The 18160-nt window shown below is 45.5% G+C and overlaps 1 protein-coding gene across 2 annotated transcripts in view; it reads left to right on the top strand.

The window, feature by feature from the left end:
• The first annotated feature begins 4259 nt into the window (after nucleotides 1-4259).
• Nucleotides 4260-18160, top strand: part of LOC142576191 (putative RNA-binding protein EEED8.10) — a 72276-nt gene continuing 58375 nt past the window's right edge. For both annotated transcript variants that reach the window (XM_075686203.1, XM_075686202.1), the window contains exons 1-8: nucleotides 4260-4487; nucleotides 4730-4878; nucleotides 5260-5305; nucleotides 8188-8384; nucleotides 9028-9205; nucleotides 11072-11164; nucleotides 11280-11393; nucleotides 17466-17563. In XM_075686203.1, coding sequence (XP_075542318.1) covers nucleotides 4852-4878; nucleotides 5260-5305; nucleotides 8188-8384; nucleotides 9028-9205; nucleotides 11072-11164; nucleotides 11280-11393; nucleotides 17466-17563 — 753 coding nt within the window. In that variant the 5' untranslated portion in view covers nucleotides 4260-4487; nucleotides 4730-4851. The remainder of the gene's footprint in view (nucleotides 4488-4729; nucleotides 4879-5259; nucleotides 5306-8187; nucleotides 8385-9027; nucleotides 9206-11071; nucleotides 11165-11279; nucleotides 11394-17465; nucleotides 17564-18160) is intronic.

Raw genomic sequence — 18160 nt, 5'->3', positions numbered from 1 at the left:
CCTGCTCTTCCGCGAAAGAAATTTCTGTGATTGGGCGAAGTTTCTCGCTGTCGCCTACATTATCCGCCCCTACAGCATCCCGACTATCCGATTGCTGCTGCTCCTCAATAGACGTGTGATTAGCAGAGCGCGGCTCCAATGCTTTTGCGCCCTCTTCTCTCTCTCCTTCATCTCCTAATGAGGTCCTTGCGCCACTCTCAGTGTCGGTCGCCTGGCGCTCATTGCTCGATGGTTCCTCAAATGCGCGCTGCACGGCGTTAGCGTTATGGATAGAACATCCGGTCACCTGTTCTTGCTCTTTCATTGTGGAATACTGTTCCGGTCCGAATTCCTTACATTCCTGCAGATCATTCAATAGCTCTTGCCGAGTTCTTTTTCCCACTCATTGTACCTGATAACCAAAGAAGCTCTGCACATTTTGAATTTACTATTTTTTATTTGGCTCCCTGATGGATGAGCATTCCGACTCCCCCTCCCTTTCTTTCACACTTAGTTCGGTTGCACCCTTCCCAAACATAATTCTCAATCACTGGCGGCTCTTCCGAATCTCTAAGGTGCGTTTCTGTAACCGCTTACTCCCCTATTTGTTCTCTATTTAACTGCTCCTCAATCTCTGCCCACTTTTCCTTTCTTCTGCCACCCTGCATGTTTATGTAGCCTATTGCATGGCGAGCTCTCTTTCTTGCTTTCCTTCTATTTTTTTTTTTTTTTGCTATTGACGGCGATGCTATTATGAGGTTCCCTTGGGAGACATTCTTCATTACTGCCTACTCTGGCCTCTTGAGCGCCCGTGGGCCCCCTAAAGAAGCAACTGCGCGACCACCAAGTCACCCGCCCACTTCTCGTGCAAGCCTGTGTGGATCCCGTCTCGTTGAAAACCACCACACTTTCTCACTTCCCTGTTTACTTCGACTACCTTGACGCCTTTCTCTCGGCTCATTTTCCATATCGCCTCATTAGCAGCCACTACAGCTCTTTGTATGTGATTGTCACGCACAGGCACCTCCGGCACCGTGTACACCACGATCTGCACCTGAGGGGACAGCTCGCGCAAGTCGTCCACCCCCTTCGCCAAGCGCTGGGCTAGTCCTGTCCCTTTCCTGTTTAGGATGTCGTTTAGTCCACCTGCTCTATGATAAGTTTGCGCACGTGGGCATTTTCCGCTAGCTTTTCTTTTTCTCGCTCAATCACAGAACCCAACGTGCGCCACGGAAATGTCCCTACCGCCACTCTTTTATCACCTTTCACCCTCTCCACAATTGCTTCTGAGCACTTACCCAGGTTTGAGTCTTTGGCGATAATCACCATTTCACTCTTCTTACCTCTCCCTGCTTCCCTTTGTCCTTTTCCGCGTGATTCGGACTTGACAAGGGGCATTGATCCACGCGCTCCTGCTTTTTCCGCGTGGCGGCCTCAAGGTAGGAGACGCTCTTTCCTGCTAAACTGTCACCACGTTGTCCGCATTCCGCGTACTTTGCTGACACTCCCTCTCCTCTCGTTTGGGGGACTGCGTTCCATTGTCACGACGATTCTCGTTCACAATGGCGGCCCTGTTCAGCTTTTCCTCGGCTGCTTCAAGACTTTTTTCCACTACCTTCCGTGCATCACGCTCTCTATTTAGCTCATTTTTGAGCTCTTCAACCTGTTTGACAAGCTCTTCCTGGAAAGCCTCAATTTTCTTGAGCCTCGCATTGACATCACAGTGTGTGCCGATTGACTCGATTCCCTCTTCATTCTCATCCGTACCCTCATCTGCCTTGAGGGACCCCGCGCACACTTCACGCTTTCCCGGCTTTCTTGCCCGGCTTTTTCCACTGCAAATACTATAATGCTGTACTACCATAACAATGCAGAGCACGTGCCTTCTAGCAAAAACCTATACACACAGGATCTAAATCCTCAAAATGTCGCAAAGTAATTCTCACCAACCATTTAAAAGCAATCAATGCCGCACAGACTTAAGGTATGACACGTTAAACGTTTTCGCACATGTTCACGTGGCCACGCTCTCACTTTCCTACCAACACACACACAGTACAACCACTAATAGCTATTAGTCTTGCAACTTCCAAGCTACTATTTAAAGGCTGTAAGGACTTAACGTCCCACCACGTTTATGCCCCGTTTTCGCAAGTGTTCAACCACGCGGCCACGCGCTCTCACTTTCCTACCAACACATACACAGTAAAACCACTAATAGCTGTTAGCCTTGCCACTTCCAAGCTACTATTTAAAGACTATAAAGAATTAATGTCCCACCTGGTCGCCCGTGTTGCATCACGTGGCGCGAAAGGACGCTTTGACTTTTCTGCAAAACCAAATGTACACGAAACACGCCCGCGCGCACGGAAAAAAGAGGGACAAATAAAGACAACGAAGAAAGAAAAGAAAAGAAAACTACCCAATTATTATTTAAAGGCTAAAAAATGAGCAAATCAGAACCAGAAGCAAGCTCAAAGCATGCACAAAAACTTATGATTCCGTCGCCGCCACGGAGCCCCAAAAAGCACGTCCAGCCGCCACGAAAGCTCAGCACAAACGGCCGCGTGCCGTAGTGCCCCTGCTTCTTTCAAGAATCCGTATCTTCTCCAGTCGTGGCTCACACGGATGCTAATTGCAGTGCTTAGGCAAATATGTGCTCCGTCTTTACCTTTGAGTGACAGCTCATGTTCCCGCGCACGCTCAGTTACGCATCGCCTGCAGTCTGACTGACATGTCTTACCGCAAGACAGTAGAAACTCATACACGACTCCGGTAGCACATCTTGTGTACGACGTGGCATGTACTCTACAACACCCACGTTTCTGGCTCCCATCAGTAATAATGCGAGGAAAAAGCTGGGCGATATTGCGTAGCGCAGAGAATACCACTAGCACCCCATGTCGGCCTGCAACCTTCTTTAAGTTGTGGGTTACACGGTGCATATAAGGCAAGACCTGCGACCTCACCGTTTTCTGCGCTTGCTCAGCCCTTCTCTTGTGTTTGTCGCTCTTGAATTTCTGGAGGAGCGACTCGACAACGGCAGTAATCAACGGAGAACGGAGAAACCCAGCGGAAGACAGTCGAACCAATTGATTCTTAAAGCTTGCCTGCATCGCATGAGGGCGAGGTTACGTACTCAGCAATAGAAGAAAAAAAATCAAACAAGAAAACTACTCAGTAATATGATCCGACTAGCCCAGCAAAATATATTTTTGGATGACCTGAAAGTACCGGGCGCGCAGCGTTAACGCAAAGAAATGCGGGCAAGATAGATGGCGATTATTGTTGTGGGACAAGATAAGCCCCAAAGGACGCAGACATATTTTTATTTAGAAACATTGAGTGCCAACATTTTTTTTTTTTTAACATGGAGGCAGGAAAGCGTAGGAGAGGCCTCGGCCAGCACGGACTTGTTGGAGAAAGTCTGGCGGAAGGGCCGTTTTTTACGAAGAAGCACTGGGACTGGAACCCCAAACGTCATCGTTGTCATAGCAACCGCGCTGCTGAAGCTCTCGATGCTGCTCTAGACCTTTGAAAAGTGTGATAAGAATTTTCTACCCTGTCTTTTTCGCAGCACATCCTGTTCGCGGGACAGGCTGACTTTGGAGCGTGGTCTGTAAGCTTGAAAGTCAGGTTTAGGGTATATTGAGTGTGAGTGTCAGCCAGCAACACAGACACTCAAGTAATCACGGTGCATCTCTTCGTCGTCTTCTTCAACGTGCCTCGGGAAAACACAGGAGCGTGTCTGCTCCACTAAAACTCCTACAGAAGTTCCTTAGGCTGTGTTCTGGCGCGCGTCGGCAGCACACACTTCCGGCGACTCGTAGCAATGCAAGTTCAAAGCTCGCGCCTATGCATTCCGGCGAACTGATTGGAAGCGCAATGGGAGATGGCACGTCAACATGGCTGCGTGGCTGCTTTTCCGGCTTCGAAAACGTGAAGTCAGGATCTGTCCTATTTTGTTTCTTTCATAAATATTCTATGAAACTCTACGGTATGCTCTTTGGCTTCTTTCCTCCATGTTTTTTAAGCAAGAAATCACGATTACGGAACCGCAGCAGCCGTGCGCAGGTACGGCACGTACTGAAGAAAACGAAACGAAAGTAAATATTCAACGAATGCTAATATGTTTGTGCTTTATAACATTGCTTTTAAGTGGGTAGTCTAAAATTTTAGACGCAGTAGGTAGTTTAGCCACTGCGTTGTTGTGTTTCTTAAGTTCTTAAAAAAATATTATTATCATCGCGACTTCATAAGGAATGCTGGCAACCACATCTCAGCTGGTAGCGCGAAGTTGGCGTGCGTTTCTAGCAAGCGTTGACAGTGTTCTCAATTAGCGAGTGGGTGCCATGCATGGTTCTGTTATTTCAGGTCAACATTCTTAACCTTTAGTGATGCACACATTCGGTCAGCAGAAAGCCTTGTAATAATTCTGGTGCATCATTCTGCTTTGCTTTACGATTCGTCATTTGCAGCCGCTGCCTTTGAAGTAAACACTGCTGAAGGTAAGTTAGCAAGAAATTTTCAACACGCGGTGCTCTAAATAGAGCACGGGTGTTCCTTAAGATATGACTATGTCAGCGTATCGCAGAAACATTAATGTTTAACCAGTCTTCAGTGAGTCGCACATTGAGACTAAGGTCGTAATCTAATCGGTGCAGTAGTATCAACGACAATCTTTCCATTTTTGTGTTTGAAGTGCTAAAGCCTGCCGGAATTTCGCGATTTATTTTTCTTACTTCTCCAGCTCTTGCATAACGAAGTGGGCTGCGCACAAAAGCGAACTGAAGAGGCAAACCAGGGCGTCTCAGTGACCACGGCCAAACGGGTCGACGGCTGCAAGAGTGCGGAGCAGCCGTCACGACAACAATGAGTGAAAAGCCTGCGCCGACAAAGGTAAACAAACAAAAGAAGTCAAATTCTCGTGCTCTAGCTGCGAGCTCTTCCCAGCTCGCCATTGATCGGCCGAGGCTGCCGCGAAAGTGAAGTTGCTGGGACTTCGGAGCAACGAAAGTTTTACGGGGGCTGCAATGGTACACCCATGACGTCGAACGTGTGTGGCCTTGAATTTGATAAAGACTGCACATTAACTTGAAAGTTTGGTCAGCGTGCAAACTTAATCCTCTTAGACCATTAATCACCTAGCTTCTGGCACCACTTGTAATTTTTATTCTCGACTTCCTGGGAACACAGCTCATTGCAAGGTTTGACCGTGCTGCTTTGAGTAGTAGTTCAACATTTGCATCCCTCTGACTGCTTTTTGATCTTGCATTTTAGGGGAGACCAAAGCCAAAGCAGCGAGGGAGTGTCAAGCGCGATTCTGGTAAGTTGTCTGTTATTGCTGTTACTTTTCTCTAATTTGAAACCTGTCGCAGCTCCTGTGCCATCCCCATAACAACTTCTTTTAGTATAGCTTCAGAAGAGAAAAAAAGCGTGCCTTCATAGAACTACAAAACATTCTGAAGAGAATTAAGTTGCTGGCTGCAGTACAGATAACAGTGACATTGTGCACATACAAATGGAGTCAGAGTTATTTGCGCCTTTAAAGCTCATTGCTCATTCACACTAGCGACTGAAAGTGGTTTTACAATGAAGTTGGTCGTAAATGGTCACTTTTCTCGAAGAGCAATCATTTTTGGCCAGTCGCTTGTTGCTCATTTTTTCAGTAGCGCGACTGTAGTTGCAGAACTGCTAAACCACTCAGATGCGCCGGAACAGGACATCTGTATACGCTGACGCTTATTTTACGGGGCTATGGGATTGCATACATAAAGTGTATGTCACTAGATATTTCAGTGTGGCGACTGACCAGCCGCACTTGCTAGTGTGAACATCGGTCGCCCTGAGTCGGGTTTTGGTCACCAGTCACAATCGGTTGCATGACCTTCTCAAGTCGCCGTTGTGAGTGAGCCCTTAAACAAGTCTTGCCTGCTTCATGAATGAGTGGAAAGATGCATGAGCAGTACCATCTATTGATGGCACGCATAATTCGTACCATTTGCTAGTTTGTGGCTGGCACTCGTTCTCATCATTAACACTTAAATTTTGTAAGGCACAGATACCAAGTCATTTCTTGGTGTGGTCCGTGTTGTCAACTGTCGTCATTTCTGAATGTGAAAAATGCTGTACATCTTTCAAGGTTCCCTGGCGTCATATATATAATCATGTGCACCAAGTACAATTTTCTATACCGTGATAAAATTGTAAATATGCAAGGAGTCTTCTGACACCATCAGGAGGAGGTAACGAAAGGACGTACTCAATCAAAGGCCATTGCCAAGCATATTGAAAATGCTGGACACACAACTACAGGCGAACACCTCTACAACGAAGTGCTTGGGACCTCCCAAATCCTTCATTATACTGGTCACTTCATTCTTGGTAGCAAACTGAACCGCTCGCTCTAGAGCAGGCTAAGCACTTTCAGCTAAAGAAAATCTTTGTTTAGCAAAAGTCTATTTATACATACTTAGTGAATTAAGTTGCTAATTCTTTCTTTTGCGCATTCAGGTTGACGGAATGTGCAACTGTGGCCGACACTATGGCAACAAAGTTTGCTGCATGCTCAGCGGCAAAAATTTGGGAGTAATGCAAGATACAGGTTGCAGAGTGTCAAGTTGTCCTTTGCTTGCCAAGTCAAAACTCTTGGTTATTCTACGGGCGCTTCAACACTGCAGTCTTCATCAACGTTCGGCTCCATCCCGTTCTTGATGGTCTCGACAATGTTGCCATTCGTCAGTTCTGAGAAGATCATCAGCTGGTTGAAAATAGTGGGGAGGGGCTGTCATAGCCACTTTAGTGTCCGGATCCTTCCACTCTGTGGTGGCTATGGAGAGATGTGGTGGCACCTGTATGTCTTTGTTGCGCAGTCAGATTCTTTAGAATAATCTTCACTGTGGAGGTGTTCACAGTGCACATTGCAGATGGTCATTTGGCCAGGACACACGAGTTCTTTTCGTTGCTCGAGTAATTCCATTTCAGATGCATTCGTCGTAGAGGTGTTCGACTGTAGTAGGAAATTGAGATTATGGTCACTGAGTGTAACTTATCAGCTCGACCTCAAATTGCTCGTCATGTAGTATGTTAAACTGAGCACTCTTAGCAGCACAGCGAGAAGATTAAACGTTGCTTGTACAAATTCATTTCGTCATATGCTGAAACGCAATATAAAGCATCCTGCAATTACCACTGCCATTTTGTGTTGACTCACCGCTGTCTTCCAGTGACTACGACGTAGCGCTGCTGAGCTCGACGTCTAGGGATTTTGATGGGACATCTTGGGATTCTGACTGGGACAAAATACAAAACGCTCGCGTACTTAGTTTAGGCACACATTGTAGCGTTCCAAATGGACAAAATAAGTCCACACTTTTGCATGCCTCATAATTAGATTGTGGTTATGGCATGTAAAACCCCACAATTTAATTTTTCAACTACCATTGTGAACAAGGGTTTTGTAGGAACTTAAAACAGTGTAATGTTCCTTCCGACGTGGTCAGGTACCTAATTTTAATGCTGAACGAAGTTTTTACCTGTGAAGGTGAGTTTCCATCGGGCACTTTACTAGAAGTCCTTTGTGTTGCTATGGCAACACTGTCAGGCGGGCTGCAGCAGCATGGCAGAATTTTTCTTTGCTTGTTTGCTTCAATTACTGTGCCGTCAAACTTTGCATTTTACGGGTTTGAGTGGTAGAGGTGCCAGAGCAAATGTAGATCATTCAAGAACAGGCAGGAAAAAAAGGGCAGAGACCAGACAAAGTTGTGGTGCACAGGCGTAAGCATGAGCCATATTCCAGCTGACTTCTAGCAATTCGACCCTGACACCACATGCAAAATTGCTTCAGTTATCTGATTGCTTAGTTAAAAGCGCTGCTTAATATGCATAGGTACCTTTTCGAAGTTTTGGTCATTGTAAATGTAATAGGCAGAGTTGAATTAACTTTTGCTCTTTCAGGCTTTCGTCACTCAATCAATGAAGACACAATAGGTTATTACTGTTGCAAATTTTTATTTCTCTTCCGTCACATGCTCATTATGTTTATATAAAACATATATATTCTAGGGTCCCCTTTCTACAACTCCTACAAGAGTTATGAGGTCCCACCTTTATACAATACCGAATGTCTAACCCTTGTGCAAGCAAGAGCTTGTTAAATGGTTCTTTGCTAATTTGGCAATCTTTTGCCGTCCCTTCCTGAATATTTAGTGCAACCTGATGTATTGAGACCTGACGCACACAGTGAAGCCTCCGAAGTGACAGCTGTGTCTTCAAAGGAGCCAGAAGCTGAGGCTGAAGGCAAGGAAAGTCAGTCCTGGATTGGAGGACTGTTTTCTTCTGACAACCTCTGTGAAGCGTCTTCCACAGTTCCTGCTTCTAATGTTATGGCACCAGCAGCTGAGGAGGTGTGTATGCTCAAGGGACTATGGCCCTTTTGGTCATTGCCAGTTATTCCTCTTCTGTGGCCATGCAGGGCTTTTCTGCAGTGTGCGAGTGACATCTTTTGCTAGAATCCAGAGGAGAAAAAATTTCTTCTTGCTGCTGTTTTTACGTGCAGTGGCACCATCTGTCTGCACTTTGAGGAAGTTTCAAAGGGAACTGGAGACTCACCGGTGGGTCACGATGCACCAGAGGGATGTGGCAAGTGACCCACCGGTGGGTCATCACACAGAGGAATTGAGACTTCAAGAAATGCTGCTGCGGTGAACGTGTTCAATGTTTAGAAGCATGTAAGGAACATTACATGCAAGTCCAGTGCAAAGTGGGGAGTGGGGAGGCAGGTGGCTTGTTTGCTGTCTCTTCCCACCAGTCTCATGCTGCCATACACATAGACAGCTAAAGTTTAATCACCTGCAGTTACTGCCATTTGTGTTTTCACATGAAGACAGATAACTACTTTCTACTTGAAATGCAACAATTTATATAAGTACCTATGGATTCTTGGTGTGTTCACTAGTAGGTAACTGGACGTACTGTACCCAATCTCAATTGCCCTTTAAGCATGGTCTATTTTGCATCAGTGGATCTCATGTTTGTGTCTAAATGCAGCTGAAGGATAAACCAGATGGTCATGGAGAAGGGGGTGATATCGTGTCAGACATTGGAACAGATGCAGATTCACTGACCTCATTCACATCGCCAAGCTATGTGGAGAACCTTCCGGACGATGTTCTACTCTTGGTTCTTGGCTGGCTTGACATCAGGACACGCGTCATCATTGAAAGAGGTGTAGTTTCCCTGTTTTGTACCTTCCAATGCAAGCCAGTAGGCCTCGACTGCAGGGTGCTACGGGTCGTAACTCTTGGGAAGTCACATTGGAAAACTTTTCTTAAAAAAGATCTGCAAGATAATGCCCATCAGTACCAGACACAGTCCACACCTTTCTTAAAGAGTGTTTCAGAGCCTCTTTAAAGGTCAACTGCAATTAAATTTAATACTGCATCATCATCATTATCATCAGCACATTGTATGTCCACTGCAGGACAAAGGCCTCCCCTGCTGTCTCCAATTACCCCTGCCCTGCAGCAACCAATTCCAACTTCTGTAACCCTAATGGTCCAACGGTTATCTAACCTGCGCATTGCATGACCTGCAGGTCAGGTGCTCCGCAGCTACTGGGGCTGAGGGCCATGGGTTAATCATGAAGAGCTACATATCAGATAGTGCATATATAAGGTATCCTTCAGGTAAAACTTTGTTTGAAGTATGAGTAGATATGTCGCAAAACGCTCGCAAAAATATCAAATGTTTTCGGTATTGAAAACTGAAGGAGTGCCACCACTATTGCTGGCCAGAAATGACACAAAACCAGAACGTCGAGAACCAATACAGTTCCTCTGCATGACCTCTGAGGTCAAGAGGTACTCACGGCTTGCAACACATCTTCGAAGTCATGTTCTGGGGCCTGCATCATACCTCTTACCCACTGACCACCAAGTGCCTGCGTCATCCACTTAGCAGCTACTTAGCAGCTACTTACAGTGTGTTATTAAGAAAATTACAGTTATCAGCCCTACTGCAGCTGTAGAAGAACTGTTTTGACAGTATATACAGTAGAACCTCATTCTTGCGTTCCCGCTGCGTACATTTTCCTGGTGCCAACATTCACAGTCAAGAAATCAAAAAATGACCCATTGAAGGTACGCTCATTTGTTACCAGTTCATACGTTCCCGGGAAGCACAATTTTTCTGCACCAACATTCAGTACATCGCCAAACTGCGATCATATGATACATTTTCCGGCCGTTAGATCCCATGTAAACAAGAAAGTGAACGAGGTGTCCGCGATTGAGAACATTATATAGCCGCCCATCTCCCGTGAAAACAACAGCGCACAGGTTTCTAGTTCCGTTTTTCAGCAAATCTTTGCCCGGGTCATAGCACACCGCATTCACAGCTATCGCCGCCAAATCTATTGTGATATGCATCTTCACCTGTCTGTTTTACATTGTGGGGTGCGTAGTGCCATTGGTAGTGTACTGCACGCTTTTGGTAGGCGATAATCAAAATGCACCGCCATTCCCTGTTGCAAGCGACACGATGTGGGCATCACATTTCGCTTTGGCAGCATCAGGCATCACCCACCAGATCGATTTCGTCTCGGTTTTCCGTCACCCTCCTAAAACACCACGCAATATGAAAACATAACACACCTCGAGGCCGCCAGAGCACCACCAGCTCGATGCTTTTCAGTGTCTCGTGCTGCAATGATCTGCGTGATGTTTCGTATTACACAAGATGTCAACAATAGTCGAGTTTGTCAAATCTTTTAGTTACTTCGAATCGTACGTAATTTTCCCAGTTACCATGTCTTTTCTCACATTCTTTTCTTTTTTCTTTTTTTCAGAACATATGAACGAGGTTCTACTGTACTACTGATCTGTAACCTAATTAGTCAAATTGAAATGTCAGTGTAGTTGGCCTTTGATATCGAGCACAATTTTTTAAAATGGGTTGCTACGGAGCTCTTCTGTCTTGTGGTTGTCTCAATTTAAACAGAGCACAAGCTTTTTCGGCTTTGGCTAAATTTAGTTGGGGCTACTCGGAACAACGTGTTGTTCTCACTGTCGTGCCTGCCTGCTTCATTTTGTAGTGTGCCATCGATGGAAAGCACTTGCAGAGCGCCTCTGGAGGGCCCAATGCAGGCTCTCTTTCACGGGGGTCTTCTCGATCAGCCAGGGAAAGCGTAAGACGTCATTCATTCATTTTCTTCGCCTTTTGACACCAGTTGCACTTTTCAGACCACCTCATGATGCAAGTGTTGATGATAGGTACATATGTTCTTAATTCTCTCATGGCAGCCTTGACCATTGCCATCCTGCGAGCTCTTCTAAGCCGCTGTGGCGAATCCTTACGCTGGCTGGACTTGGCCACAGCATCGCATATGCTCGACCACAAGGCAGTTAAGGCCATTGGTAAGTATTCAGCATTTGCTCCTTTCCGTTGTCAAATGCACTGTAAAGCAGTCTCGTTGTTGTGCGAACAGGCTGGAGCAAGATGTGAAAGGGGAAAAGCAAAGGACTGCAATGCACATGTGTGCCTTCAAGCTTGCTAGTATGTGTTAACGTTCACTTTCAGATGCTGAATTCTTACAGCCCAATGTTTAGTGGCTAGCTAAACACTATATATCATATTTACTTCATTTTAACGGACTCTCTTTTTTTACAGAAAGCTTTGCGAGAAATGACATGTGCATTAAGCTTGAGTAAGACAAAACTACAGTAGTGACAAACTATTCGCATATGAAATTTCAGTAATCCATGCAATCCACATATTGCTAAATCTGTCGAAGCTACTGTAGCCTTTTGGCGTGCTCCATAGTTTCCTTAGGCTATATAGCACAGCAGAAGCTCATTCATATGTTTAAAAAAATATGTAAAAAGACATACTAACCAGGAAAACATAAGATCCGAAGAAACTAAAAAATTTCCCAGGCTCAACTGTAGTTGTCATCTACGTAATTTGAAGCGTTGCTTGAATCGTTGCAACACAAGACGTCGACGTGCGTCGAACTGTTGGGGTCCGGGCGGCCCGAGAAGCGTTTCGTTGTATTCCTATTGCATAGTGTTTTAGGACAGTGACGGGAAACCAAAATGAAATCGAGTTGGTGGGCAAAGCCGGATGCCGCTGGAACAAAACGTGACACTCACATCGCGTGCCTGCAGCAGGGAACTGTGGCACGTTTGTGTTATCGCCTACTAAAAGTGTCCAGTGCGCTTACAACAGCAATACACCCCACGTGCTGTAAACCAGATCGGTGATTCTAGTGTTCTCAATTTCTTTTCTCAATTTCAACCTTTTCTTGTTTACATGAGATATAGTAGCCACAAAAGTATTGTACAATCACAGTCTGCAGCAGGGAATGGTGCCGCGTTTGGGTTATCGCCTATTAAAAGCGTGCAGTATGCTTCCAATGGCACCATGCACTGTGAAACAGATAGGTGAAAATGCTTATCGCAATAGGGTTGGTGGTGATAACTGTGAATGCAGCTTGCAATGAGCCAGGTAGAGATTTGCTGGCACCAGAATAAGAAACTAAAGAGAATTAGCATCGGGTATTCCGGTAAACGCAAGCAATCTGGACGTTTCACTGGATGAGCGGAGGCGCAAATGTGAATGCCCAGCGCGATGCAGCCACCTTGCAGCGCAGAACTCGGGCAAACACAGATCTAATATTGCAGTAACGAAGTATATTCTACTTCACTGCTGGTGTAAATGATAGGCAGTGGCCTAATCATGTTGCAGCCGACAGTTAACACCAACAGCAAAGGGAAATACATTTGGTTGCTACAATATTATTTGTGTTTGCTGAGTAGACCACAAATGTCTAGACCATAAATGGGGCAAACAAGGAAGGACGAAAGGGAACAAGGGGAGCACCAAACCTTTGACTGTTTATTCTCTATTTTATAATTATTTATTGTTTATTCTCTATTGTTTGATAGCCGGCTGTGATTAGGGTGTTGCGCGATTGAAGCAGTTTTGTATGTTGTGCATTCGCCTGCGTGTATATATTGCATATTATACAATAGAGAATAAACAGTCGAAAGTTTGGCGCCCCCCTTGTTCCCTTCCGTCCTTCCTTGTTTCCACCAAAGCAATCATATTTATGGTCTACTCAGCAATATGAACTGACTAGCCCAGCAACATGTACTTCTGGATTATCTGCGTTTGTCTGGTAGCGGCAGCGAGCCATGGCTACCTGGACTGAGGAGGCCACCTACCTTTGGGCTTAAAAAGCCTGGTCTCACAATAAAGTTTATTTTTGCACTCTGCGCCACCAGGTAGCTGCACTGTGCAGGCCGTTCACGTTTATGCCTCAGCTGCTCTGGTAAAACGACCAGTCCACCTGTGTTTACCGAATACTACCGGACAAGCTAAAGCTCTCTACTGAGCGTCCGCCGTCATTTTTACGTGAGATGGGCCAGCGAGTATTGCGACGAAGCTGCCATGGCGGGTGGCTACTGCTTTGGATTGCGCATGCCTCGCGCATTTTCTAGTTTGCCTGGAATCTAGCAGCTGAAAAATGTATCATACTATTCCAGTTTGCCTATGTATTGTACATCGGTGCCAAAAGGTAGCGTTTTCTGGGAACGTATGAACCATTAAAAGATGAGCTTAACTCAATTGGGTCTTTTTTTTCTCTCAATCGCAAATGTTAGCACTGGGAAATCGTGTAGTGGGATCGTATCTACAAGGTTTCACTGTACTATATTGTAGATGCTATAGGGTAGAATCTCTTTAATTAAAGCTCCAAGGGGGACCGAAAATTTGTTTGAATAAAGCAGAGCTTGATGTAAGGAGAGCCTCTTTAAATGTAGTGCCCCATCAATTGTGCGGTACAGTGCGCAAGGCTAAAATCGTTGCTGGGCTCACATTCGTCTTATCTTTCCTCCATCAGTGTGCAGTGTTTGCTGTGGGCGCGAGAGGAAATGTGCGAGGGTGAGCTGAGAAGGATGATGGCTTAATGCGTGCAGTCCTCCTTCATGCCCAGTGCTGATGACATGAGCACCAGCGCGGTAATGTGATCAAGCGCACGCTAGGTGCATGCCGCTCTGCTTGCTTCGGTTTGGTCTCGAAACAAGAAGTTCTTCACGAGAGTGAGAAATTTTATTTGAAATAACCGTTGTGCGGTTTTCGTAGTTCGAATCTGTGGCAGTGTTTCTCTATTAAAATGACAGAGAACTTTGCCAAAACCAACAGAGCAGTTCAAATTATCCGTGAATTTGAATTGCGAGATTTCAAATTATCGGGATCTCATTGCACTTGGCCTGCCATGGTACGCCATCTCAAATGCCTCACACTGCATCAAAAATGAGATGCGCTGGGTAGTTTGTTTGTTTGTTGCGTTCCCAGTTGATAGCGATAAAGACGCCTCCGAAAGGGATAATGGGTGATGGCTGCTCTACTGTAGTTTAGGTACGACAACTTTTATTTTTCCGAGTTAGAAAAAGTACATTACTATTTACAATTTCTCTTACAATGAAAAATTAATAGGTAAACAATCAAGGGCATTGCATTTATAATTTCTTCGAGTACAGTATGAAAGCTGGGGTACGTGTTACTATCGAGGACACTGCATTTTTCGTTTCTAGTGGTGAAAATCGGGTGCATGTTACTATCAAGGAGGCATTGTAATTGAGTAAATACGATAGTGCTATGCCACATTGCACATTCAAGTAATTCTGCATAAGTGGTGTTCCAGTTTGTTTTGCTCCATTCATTCCATGGCCTGGTGAATAAGTTTGCTGCTTCCTTTGTCCAGGAACCTTGAGTGCTTTGGCAGCATAATATGTTTATTGCTTCAGAATCTGCTTTTTGCATTATTTCTGTCTCTGATTACTTTGTATCAAGTAGCTTGTGTTGTTGCAATTTTTCTGTTTTATGTACATTGTGCACGTTATCTATCCCTGGCACTCATCGTAGTACTGTAGCGTGATCATATACAGTGAAACCTCGTTAAACCGTAGTTGGTCGGAGCTTGGAAAAAGTACGTATTAAATGGTAGTACTGTTTAACCGAAATAGCATGAGATCGACCACTTACCTGTCAAAAACGGAACTCGGAGAGAGTGCGATGAAAGGGGAAAAAAGCATGCAGTATTTATTCACTTCGCATGACAAAAGTGTTATTTTCGTTTGATGCCGCGGCGGCCTAGCAGTGACGACAGCGGCCTCAAACTTACTGAAGCTGCGAGGCAGCTTTTCAGCCAGCCCCCCTCTTCTCGGCAAACACTCGCGTGGCAGATTCCTTGTTGGCGTTACGTATTCTCCGTGCACGCTTGCGGTAGTGCTGTAGAAGTTGCGGGGTGCTGTTCTCGTCGCAATGATTGCATTCACGAGGCTTACGTAATGCACAGCTTCTGCCACTGTTGAGCCTGAATCGCCCGTGCTGCCGCTTTCCGTGTCATTGCTAGCCGACACTTCGGCAACAACCGAGGCAACAATGGTGAAAAGTTTAACCTGGTAGCCGACATCTCTTCACGGTCGCAGCAGCGCTGCCGAGCAACTTCTTCGCATTCCAAATGCCACACACCGTAGTCAGCAGCAGATCCCTGTCGTGTGCTAGCGCTGACTTCTTCGTGTCACATTCGATAGCACGGACGATGTCTAATTTTTCTTCTATGCTGAGCATCCGGCGTCTTTTTTATCCGAGATTTGGCATAACATGAGACCTCGCTTACGCGATGCCACAATGCTCTCTGGCACTCCGCCGAAATGATGTTGATGTGGCTTCACGCGCACGCACGGGGCACCTTGAGGCCGTTGTTCTGATCTCTGAGGCTTGTTGTTCTGTCGGGCCGCCCGATGGAGACGACGCAACGCCATTTTTGCGTGACGAAAATTGGAAACACGTTTTAGCACAAACGTTTTAACCGATACGTACACAATAAGCTGGTACGGTTTATGCGGATACAAAACACATTATGTTCAATGGCCGCTGAGTCGCGGATTTGACTTTACTACCTTTAAAACGAAACTACTGTTTAAGCGGGTACGGTTTAACGAGGTTTTACTGTATGCAGACTGGATCACTTGTGAGTGGAAGATGTCTGCCACATACTTGTGTGTGCACATGTGCAAGTGGACTGACCGTGAATTAGTAGTGTGCTGTTTGTAGACTGTACAACCCGGTTGTATTCAATGTATCACTGCATCAATACTTCTTTTTTGTTCTGTCTGTTCGTGTCTGCTGCCAGAGGCGTGCTTTTTTAACTGGCCCGTTCACTATTGTTATCACTAAAATCTGTCCTTGTCCGTATGGTTAACCTGTCATCAGGTCTACGCAGTTCAAAGTAGGGTTCTCAGGTTGTGATTCTGAGGGACTGTCGCAACTGCATACACCTGCTGTGGTGGCAATAGTGGCATTGCACTGCTAAGCCTGAAAACCCGATATTGAATTCTGGCAGCAGCCAAATGCCGCCGCAGCAGCATTTGCATGGGGGTGAGATGCAAAAGCACTCATGTACTGTGCATTGGGTGCACGTTAACGAGCTCCAGCTGCTCTAAATTAATTTGGAGTCCCCCACTGTGGTGTGCCTCATAATCGCATCTTGGGTTTGCACGTAAAACCACAAATTTTGTTTTCTTTGTTCCAGTTACGGAGTTTGCAGTATTCCTTGAAATCTTAGAATGAGAAACTGCCAGATTCAGTGCCTTGAAAACCACTAAGTTTCGTTTAGTGGTTAAAGGTCTTGCTTTGGCTAAGCTTGGTGGATTTCATGTGTGTATCTGACCACAAAGTTTGTGCAAGCCAATCTGATCCACCTAGCATCTTTGTACTGGGGAGCAATCTTTTCGTGGGGGATGGTGGTGGTTTAACCAAAGAAGGCATAGCGAGAATTTTTTTCAATTCATGTGCAATAAAAACATGTTTCCTTATTGTTTAAGACAATGTTTTGTATTCAAGCTGCCAGACATCATGGTGCCTTAAACCTTCAAAATACTTGCCAAGGCCTTAAAAGCCCCTGCATTTTTTTCTTTCTGTACAGAGTAGTGTACAGGGGCGTGCTCTGTACTTTCCCCAATGCCTTTCCCTTGATGCTTACCCTCATCCCAGCGCACTCCTAGCTTCCTCTGGTCTTTGCAGGAGATGTGGAAGTGCATGTGAGCCCTGTGTAACTGCGACTTCTCCTTTCATTTTTTTACCTTCATCTCCTCCTGCATACTAACTTAGGAGACGCTTCTGGTGATGATAGCTCCACCCACCGTTATCCACTGGCACGGTTGCTTGTGATCATCAGCAAAGTGCTGCGACAGCAGATCTCATGGCCATTTCTGAGTGGCAGGCATTTTTTTGCCCTGCATTTAGAGACTTCCTGTAATGGATCATTGCCATAGTACTGCCTGGCAGTGTGGTCACAACTGTGTGCAGCACTTGTTCACCCGTGGATGCACAAGCTTCTTTTTCATCATTGTTTCATCTAAACTAAGCTTGTTTTTCTTTCTAATATTGTGCCACCCCCTCCCCCTCCTCCCCCTTCACAGGAACACGCTGTCCCAACCTAGAATACTTGGATGCTTCTGGTGTACAGCTTACCAACACATCCGTCATGCAGCTAGCCAACAGATGTCCAAAGCTCAAGGTCAGCCTCCTGTTCTTTCATTTTGTTTGTTTCCGTACACTTCATAAAGTAAATTTTTTGAAGTAAAGCATCTCTGCTTACTATTGCAAAGTCATTTTCAACTTTTTTTTCTTCGCTGTGGTGGTTGTTCACTTACAGCAGTGAAAGTTGAAGCATAACGGAAGCAAAAGATGGCCAATGGAAAGGTATTAGAACATTCTCAATGATGGTCTCAAAGCCAAAAGCTGAGCTCAAGAAGTGGTGCATGATAGGGCAATATAAGCAAGGCTGAGAGTACCAATCCCCCAAGAAAAAAAAAAACAGTTAACAAAACATATGTGGTTATCATGTATCAGGCACCAAGAGCAGACTGCCCAATTTGCCTTGTGTTAAGTTGAAAAGCGGATGAGGTTAGCCTCAGCTTCGTGGTATCGAAGTGGTAGCTACATTATGTGGCATACCACAGCTATGCGGAACTGCAGTGCACGCGCGCAGTGTTTGCTTCATGCTTGAAAGGGCTTGAGTGCGTGCTCGCCTCATATTGCTGTTGTATTTGTACTGTTACTAGTTTCCCGGTGTTTTATGAATGTATGCTCAAAAAGACAGTATTTGATGTAC

Source organism: Dermacentor variabilis, chromosome 3, assembly GCF_050947875.1.
Source record: "Dermacentor variabilis isolate Ectoservices chromosome 3, ASM5094787v1, whole genome shotgun sequence".
NCBI lineage: Eukaryota > Metazoa > Arthropoda > Arachnida > Ixodida > Ixodidae > Dermacentor > Dermacentor variabilis.
The sequence above is the reverse complement of the archived record's forward strand: the minus strand, read 5'-3'. Positions and strand labels throughout refer to the sequence as shown.